General features: G+C 32.0%; 1 protein-coding gene across 1 annotated transcript; it reads right to left on the reverse strand.

Annotated features, from left to right (window-relative positions):
- Positions 1 to 257: 257 nt before the first annotated feature.
- Positions 258 to 2,026, reverse strand: LOC139840781 (rhodanese-like domain-containing protein 14, chloroplastic; the record flags this gene model as incomplete). The annotated part of the gene is made up of 6 exons (XM_071831028.1): positions 258 to 408; positions 860 to 962; positions 1,063 to 1,201; positions 1,495 to 1,587; positions 1,794 to 1,840; positions 1,927 to 2,026. Coding segments are annotated over 6 exons (597 nt in total), but the record flags the coding sequence as incomplete, so codon positions are not given.
- Between the last annotated feature and the right edge of the window lie 7,558 nt (positions 2,027 to 9,584).

A 9,584-nucleotide genomic window follows, 5' to 3' on the forward strand; every position in this document is an offset into this window, starting at 1 on the left:
TGACATCCCACGTGGGTCGTGACACATAATAAGTGTATATGGTGTTTTTTTTTCTTCTTTCTTTTCAGTCTGAATATCTGTATACTTGATTGGTTTATAGCAGTGATTCGAGTTTTGATTAGCAAACTGTTTCATGTAACATTACGGATTTGCGATAATTGCAAACACGATCAAGCTGCATGAGAAACATCCAGACGAACAGAAATTAAGGAATTATTTTCATTAACTAGAAAGGCTTCAAAATCACCCCAAAAAAAGGAAAAAAAAAAAAAAACTCTCTGTGGCTCAAAACTTCATTCATCTGATTCTATAGGCAGGTCTTCTTTGAACCACTGATACAGTCCTCCCTCCAAATGGAAGACATTATCATAACCATTCAGCACTAGCAAATAGGCTGCTATAAGTGACCTGCATAAATTAACAAGAATAATCACAATATTAATTGATTTCTTTTTCTATTTTGTTATCCGATTTTATGTTGTGTACATCCAGATGCTTCTAAAGATGATACGTGCATACATGGTCGTCCCGTCAGTTTTATGGCCATGTTCAATAAATAAAAAGTGGGTCTTTTATACACGGAATTTTTCATATATAATAATAATAAGTTCAATAATACTAAAAAAAAAAAAAACGTCATAAGTACTAGGTTTAATCAAAATAACAGTTGTAGAAAACGTAATATCAAATCAAATGGACATAGGTATGTAATGTCGTGCTATATTTTTTGGGGCCCTTTTGGATATTGGCTCAAGTGCGATTGCACACCTTGCACCGCCCAATATCTGGCCCTACGTGCATATACGATGAACAATTTGTAAGGAAGAAATCAAGAAGATTGATGAAAACTTCAAAAAACCTTGATTGTTGCCCTTCAGGAAGATTTTGGGTAGGTTTCATTGTACCTCCAGATGCACAAGCTACTATAATCTTTGAGCTTTTATCTAATTTTGATTCAACACCTGTTTCATATCGAATTTAACAGATAAACAGCTTATCCTACAAATGTATTATTATCAAAATGTATTATCATCAAAATTTGCTTCAAGTAACATGTCATACTTTGTAAAAATTCAGGATTCTCTTCTGTTCCAGAAAAGATACCGAAAAACGCAAATGCCACTCGTCTAGCAATATCCCACGCAGTCCACTCCTTTATGAGCCTGTAGATTTGTACATTAATCGCACCTGGCGGATGACCCTACATTCATAACACAATTTTAACTATTTGTTTCTGTCTGGATCTCGGATCCGTGGTCCTGTTTTGTCTAACACTCTCTTTTTTTAGGTTGCATTCTCTGCAGCTCGTCTTGTATGTTTCTGTCTTGTTCCTTCGAGTTTGTTCCTTTTCGTGTAATAGGTTACCCTCCCTTATGGGCTCGCGTTAATGAATTTTGCTTTTCGAAAAAAAAAAAAAAAAAAAAAAAACTATTTGCTGCTTAAAAATATAATTTTTGTATAATCTTCTTGGAGAAATATATATCATATGTTAACCTCTTTAAACTCTGCTTCGGGTCTCACATCAAGAATCACAAAGTTATTTTCTTGCTGAAGTCGTAATGCTTCCTTCACATCTACACTTCGAACCTGTAGCGTATATCATTTGTTTCGCTCCTTAGTGTGCGCTTAACATCATAGTTACGCTTGAAACATGCCTTCAATAAGGTGACCCGACCCGTTTTGACCCATACTAAAATGATCAGTTTAACCCCCAAGCCTTATATGACCCGTTAACGTACACTTTTTGATCACATGTTAAATATAGTAGTTTGAATCTTGGTGTAAAACAATACCCTTTTTTGTAACAGGAGCTCCCTCTTTGTCTTCCACTCTTCTTCGGCTAAACGAACAAAAAGAAGAAATATTTATTATTTTGATATGGTATGCGTCAATAAGAGAATAATAACAGTAAGTAATTTATTTTACCAGGTGTTTTTGCAGTTTTGGTTGTTGCACTTTTGATAGTGAACCTGGAGATAGACTGTTTCCTTGTAGAAGACTTAGGGTGCGTTTGATAAAACTGAATGATTTAGCGCTGAATGGTTCAGAATCTGAATGATTCAAAGGCTCTGAATAAAGTTTGTTCTGAATGAAAATAAGCTGTTTGATAATCATTTAGAATGCACGATATAAACTGAGTAAAATTACCTTATCAAAGTATAACATGAATAAAAAATTCAATATACTTGTTAGTTAAGTGTTCAGGATAGGATTTGAGGAAAAAATAAAAAAAAATTAGGCTCTTAATGGTTAAGAGAGTGTTTCATCTCTGAATGGTTCAGCACTGAATTCTGAACCATTCAGCATCATATGTCATTCAGAGGTCAGAAACAAACGCACTGAATGCTGAATTGTTCAGCATTCAGCACTGAACCATTCCATTAAGAGGCGAACAAACGCACCCTTATATAGATTGATTGCAATACAACAGGTACTATTTTCATTTACACAATTTGAATAAGATGCGAATGGAACACTATAAAGCTTAACTGAAGTGAGACCAGCCATAATCTAAAAACAGGGTGGTCTATTTGATGTATATGAATTTATTTTATTTATTATCCTCTTTCTATTTAATTTAATTTTATTTGTAATTTGTATATAACTCTGCAGTTGAGTTAATATTAAATATGATAACTCCAGTTGAGATACGAGAGAGTGAAGGGCGAAAATGAGATAATTGAAGGTGGGGCATAGGATAATTATGGATATTTTGATTTCTTACAAAATCTGAATTTGTGGTGGTGGCTTTATCTAGGATCTTGTTTGATCTTCATGCTACCCCATTCCTCATACCCACTTTTGGATTCTACTTTTATTTACAATGTAAATGGGGATGGGAATGATGTATAATTGAAATCTATGAACTAGAGCACCAAGCGTCGATTTATTAGCGACTTGAGTGTTGCTTAGAGCTTAAATTGAACTTCAGTCAAGTTTAAAACTCATGAAAATTTGATTCATTTTCATGGTTTCTCACACTTTTTTTTTCTTTAATTTTTAACATACTTATTGGCCAGAGGTCCATTGAAAAAAAATCTCTATACATATCCATAGAACATTGAGAGGGATGAATTATCTACTCTTGGGGGTGTACGTATCACTATGGGTGGAAAAATATAGAATATGGGAAGGATTGTCTACATCTTACCTTCTCCATATATATCCCACTTATGTGAGATTGAATTTTGTTATTGTTGTAGAAGAATTGGAGTACTTGTTATCACGTTAATCAACAACCATACATTATATAAATGCATTTTAAGTTTTCAATAAATTATCCATGATTTAATTATTTACCAAACACGTTAACTAAGATTAACAAACACATAAATTGTGCGACTTTCAATTCATATGACTTCAATTTTGCAGAGTTGAGTGTTTCTCGAAGTTTTAGTAAATTTTTTACGTTTAGTTGATTCATTATTAAGAGTTAATGATGCCATTCTTTCTTTAGATCGTGTGAAGTTGGCTAGAAATGGTCAATAACATTAAACACGCATGTGGAATGTATTAATATATTAATCAGTATAATAAATAATTCCATATGCACGAATAATGCGAACAATAATTTATTTCCTCTTCCAAATTAATACGAGTACCATTATTTAGCATATTACTTGTTAATTAATACTCCGTACAAGTTACATTTAATAGTAGCGAAATTAAATAATATAGCCGTGGATTATTCTCTTAAGCAAGTTCATATAACATACTTAAAAAACAAAAAATTGAAATTGAAATAATAAATTAAAAAAAAAAATGTAAACATATACTCATCGGAGTTATTTATTTGTTGGCCGCTATGATAACATAGAAGTTGAGGAACATGCATCGTAATTGTCACTTTAATCATCAGTTACACGATTACCATTTTCGTCTTCCATATTGATTATAAAACCGGTCGACAAGGGACCATCAGAGGTCGGTTACTAATCTGTTTTGGAGTTTTAAGTTATGGAAAACAGGTTTATATTATGCATTGTTATTAAAAATAGATCTACAATATACAAATGATGCACGACAAATAATGTATAGCCAAAGACACGTAACTCAGTTAGTTAATAATGGGTGAGGCATCTTGCCACCAAAAAATAGGTCAAGTGTTCAATCGCTGACACCCTTAAAGCCACAACCACTAAGTCACTTAGTCAGGTATGTTCCTCACATTATGAAATTAGCGACCGATTATGAGCTGATCTGAATTGCCATTTTTAAACCTTTTACATCGAAAGTACAAGAATGATGATCAAAACTTATAAGAGCTACGATGAACATATAAGTTTTTGCCTGAAAGCACGGCATCAACTAACTCATGTACTGTTATAGTATCCCATCTCATCAATCCAACATTAATCTAACACAATAAAGCTTTAAGCTACTTTGGTAATTACGACCAAATGATCCCGTATGTATCATGTATGCCTTTAAAAAAATAGCTGATGAAATAGGTTAAGAGATGTGACTAATGGTATACACAACTAATAACTTGTCAAAACCAAAGGTACACACATTTTAAAAAAAAGCAGAAGACTTTAATTCTTTAATTTCTTTCACTATCAAGATTACCGTCTAAAAGGGAAAGCCAACAAACTAATAAGACCTTTTTGATATCTAATCTCTTACAGCATCTTAAGTAACACATATAACGTGTTGCTTGTGGTAATAAAATACACATTATAGTCTAGCTTATATATATATATATATATATATATATATATATATATATATATATATATATATATATATATATATATATATATATATATATATATATATTGTTATAAGACAAATATGTATGGTCGACAACTTTTATGCATATGGCCAAATGCATTTAACAACTTTCAACTATGTACAGTAGATTTAAGCACTATAAATAAGCCTCATATGTATGTAAGTTTTGTACACCGAATAATATCAATATGCTCTCTCCCTCTCTTTTATCTTCTAATTATCAATAGCCTACAGTCAAGAAACAGACCACTAAAGGTAGTTATAAGCCTACTGAATTATAACACGTTCACCACTAAAGGTAGTTATCAGCCTACTGAATTATAACACGTTCACCACTAAAGGTAGTTATAAGCTTACTAAATTATAACACGTTATCAGCACGAAGTGCTCCGTATAATCAAGGTAATAAAAAAAAAATTCTTTAACGATATCTTCTATTATTTATTAGTAAGGTAAATATTATTATCATCATAACTAACATTTATATTTATATTATTTAAGTTATATATGGTCGGTTATACCGCCTGAATTATATTTCTGTAATCTAACTTTTATTAACTTCATTAACATTTATATTTATGTTACATATGGTCGGTTATACCGCCTGAATTATATTTCTATAATCTAACTCTTATTAACTTCACTAATATTTATATTTATGTTATCTAATATTTATGATTATTTATGCAATTAATCATTATTTATTTCATGCATACTAATGTTTATTCTTAAATTTATTATTTATGCATAATATGTTTATTCTCTTAATCTTCGTATTTATACTAAACATATTTATACTAAATATATTTTATAGTAATTATATTTATACTAATAAAATTCTTTTATTAAAATGATTATTAATATAACGAGTACATAACATTCGTTAACGTCAACTAACGACGTTACAACGGTCATATATACATAACGGTTGTTAACGTCAACTGACGACGTTACAACGATTATATTTTTCAAATATAAAATAAACATCTCCGTTTTCACATTTTCACAAATCAATCTTCATTTTCTCAGATTACCACTCTCAAAAAGTTTTTGTAAAGATGATTCACACAAGGATGATTTTTCCTATTGTATTGGTCATATTAACTATCATCAGTGTTGCTAATATACCACCTGGTGAACCTATATTCTATCCTGCCCTTGTGGTTTTATTATTTGTAATCATACCATTATTCTGTTGTTTGCTACTTATGAATTTAAAATGATTCTAATTTCATGTTCTTAGAAATTGATTATGATTATAATTTATGTTGTTCATCTTTCTGAAAATAGAAAATGTCAAACTTATCAAAGCTTGAGTTTGATGCCCTAGACGTATCGGGAATAAACTACACATCATGGGTCATGGATGTAGAAATAAATCTTTGATCATTGGGTATTCTAGAAACTTTAAAAGAAAACAATACTTGTTCTGATCAAGATAAATTAAAATCAATTGCTTTTATTCGCAAACATATTGATATCACCTTAAAACATATGTATCTCACTATCAAAGATCCACATGTTTTATGGGAAAGTATCAAGAGTAGATTCGATAATCAAAAGGAAATATTACTCCCAGCTGCGAGGGAAGAATGGAGAAATCTAAGGTTCCAAGACTTTAAAAGGTAAGTGAATACATCTCGGCCATGTTCAAGATCCGTTCAAAGCTTCAATTCTGTGGTCAAGAAATAAGTGATGCTGATATGATGGAGAAAACTTTCTCCACAATGCATTCTGCAAACATAACTATACAAGAAAATTTAAGATTGCAGAATTACAAAACTTTTTCCAAACTTCAAACTTATCTCTTAGTTGCAGAAGTGAATAAAGAATTACTGATGAAGAATCAAGAATCTCGTCCTATGGGTGCGCTAGCATTCCCTGAAGCTAATGCTATTAACAATAATAATAATAAAAAAAGAAATGCACCTGGACGAGGACGTGGGCGAGGTCGTGATCATATTGGCCAAAATCATCATCATGGAAATTACCATAACAATAATAAAAATCATAACTATGTTCGAAATCACCCTTATGGTAATGGTCGTGGTGGTGGTCGTGGTCGTAATGGTTACGGTGGTCGTGGTCGTGGACAAAGAAATAATAATCCACAAAATTATAAATTTCAACTACCATACAATCCCACAAATCATAATGTTGAAGGAAGCTCTTCAAAGAATATTGAAGATTCTTGTTATCGATGTGGTAAAATTGGACATTGGTCTAAGAACTGTCGAACAAATCAATATTCTGTTAATCAATATCAAGAATCCCTAAAGGGAAAAGGAAAAGAGGCAAACCTTGTGGATGACCTTGATACAAAAATCACTGAGCCAACAAGTGACTACTTTAATGAATAAATTTTCTATTATATGTCCATATCAAATAAATGGATATAGATTTACGATCTATACCATATCTACTTTACTATATCTTTCCTTATTATGTACTTTCGTTTATAACATATTTTGAATGTAATATATTGATGAATTATGTACTCATTATTTGTTTCTCATATTTTGAAATTCATGATGTACACTACTGGAGTGCAAAATCAGTCAAATGGTGGGGATCTTTGTATTGCAGACAGTGGTACTACACACACTATACTCAAATCTAAAAAATATTTCACTGATTTTAAAGCAACAGAAGGAACGGTACATACTATATCAGGTCCTGCGGATTTAATAAAAGGAATGGGAAAGGCAAAATTCATGTTATCAAATGGTACAAATTTTCTAATAAAAAATGCCTTATTTTCTCCCATGTCAAAGAGAAATTTGTTAAGCTTCTCTGACATATACCAAAATGGATATGATTATCAGTCAGTGACTACAGAAAATGATAAATACTTAAGTATCACTGACAAGAAGCATGTAATTGAAAAACTACCAAGACTTAGTTCTGGTTTACATTATACATATATAAATGTACCAGAAGCACACATGGTAGTTAATGAAAAGGTATGTGATCCTGTAACGATCAATCTGTGGCATGAAAGATTAGGCTACCCAGGATCAACAATGATGAAAAGAATAATTCAAAATACACATGGACATCCATTGACGGATCAAAAGATCCCTCATGATGCACTTATCCCATGTACATCATGCTCACTTGGAAAATTGATAATAAGACCATCACCTCTTAAGGTTGAAAAAGAATCACCATTGTTTTTTGAAAGAATTCAAGGTGATATATGTGAACCAATTCATCCACCATGTGGACCATTTAGATATTACATGGTCCTAATAGACGCATCTAGTAGATGGTCTCATGTTTGTCTATTATCAAGTCGAAATGTGGCATTTGCAAAATTTCTTGCTCAAATTATTAAATTGAGAGCACATTTTCCTGATTATACTATTAAAAGGGTGAGATTAGATAATGCTGGTGAGTTTACATCTCAAGCATTTAATGATTTTTGCATGTCTATTGGGATTGTTGTTGAACATCCTGTTGCCCATGTGCATACACAAAATGATTTAGCCGAATCACTAATCAAACGATTGCAATTAATAGCTAGACCATTGATAATGAGAACAAAACTCCCAGTATCTGTATGGGGTCATGCAATTTTACATGCTGCATCATTAATTCGCATTAGACCAAGTGCAAGTCATACATATTCTCCTTTGCAACTTGCTTTTGGCCATCAGCCAAATATTTTCCACCTTAGAACATTTGGTTGTGCGGTTTATGTTCCTATCGCACCACCACAACGCACTAAAATGGGTCCTCAAAGAAGGATGGAAATATATGTTGGATATGAAACATCTTCAATCATAAGATATATTGAACCCATGACGGGTGATGTTTTTACATCACGTTTTGCTGATTGTCACTTTAATGAAACATTGTTCCCTAGATTAGGGGGAGAAATAAAAAATAAAGAAAATGACGTTCATGGTGTGAACCTCAATTAATGTATCTTGATCCTCGCACAAAAGAATGCGAGATCGAAGTTCAAAAAATAATACATATGCAAGAACTTGCGAATAAATTGCCTGATGCATTTACAGATACAAAAAGAGTGACTAAATCATATATACCAGCAGCAAATGTTCCAGCTCGAATTGAAATTCCAAAAGCTGTCAATAATGTCACTCTTGAGTCTTTGCCACGCCAGAAACGTGGGAGACCAATTGGTTCCAAAGATAAAAATTCTCGAAAAAGAAAATCAGCTGATAATGAGGTAAAAGAAAGTGTTCAAGAAGAACCACAAATCAATACTCCTTCTGCAGAGGAGATTGATGATGTCAATACGGAATTTTCAATTAATTATGCACATTCAAAAATATTATGGAACCGAAATGAAATGAAAAATCTTGATGAGATATTTTCATATAATGTTGCATATGACATCATGAATGATGATGATGATCCAGAACCAAAATCTGTCATGGAATGTCAAAATAGACATGATTGAGATCATTGGAAAGGAGCAATACGAGCTGAATTTGAATCGCTCAATAAAAGAAAATTTTTCGGATCTATCGTTCTCACACCTAAAGATGTGAAACCAGTGGGATATAGATGGGTTTTTGTGCGAAAAAGAAATGAGAAAAATGAAGTTACAAGGTATAAAGCTAGACTTGTAGCTCAAGGTTTTTCTCAAAGACCGGGAATTGATTATGATGAAACTTATTCCCCTGTTATGGATGCAATTACTTTTAGATACTTAATCAGTCTGGCAGTTTCTAAAAATTTAGAAATGCATCTCATGGATGTTGTGACTGCTTATCTATATGGATCACTTGATAGTGATATATATATATATGAAGATACCTGAAGGATTTAAGGTATCAGAAGCAACCAATGCAAAATTCAAAGAAATGTACTCAATCAAG

The sequence above is a fragment of the Rutidosis leptorrhynchoides genome, chromosome 4 (genome assembly GCF_046630445.1).
Source record: "Rutidosis leptorrhynchoides isolate AG116_Rl617_1_P2 chromosome 4, CSIRO_AGI_Rlap_v1, whole genome shotgun sequence".
Lineage (NCBI taxonomy): Eukaryota > Viridiplantae > Streptophyta > Magnoliopsida > Asterales > Asteraceae > Rutidosis > Rutidosis leptorrhynchoides.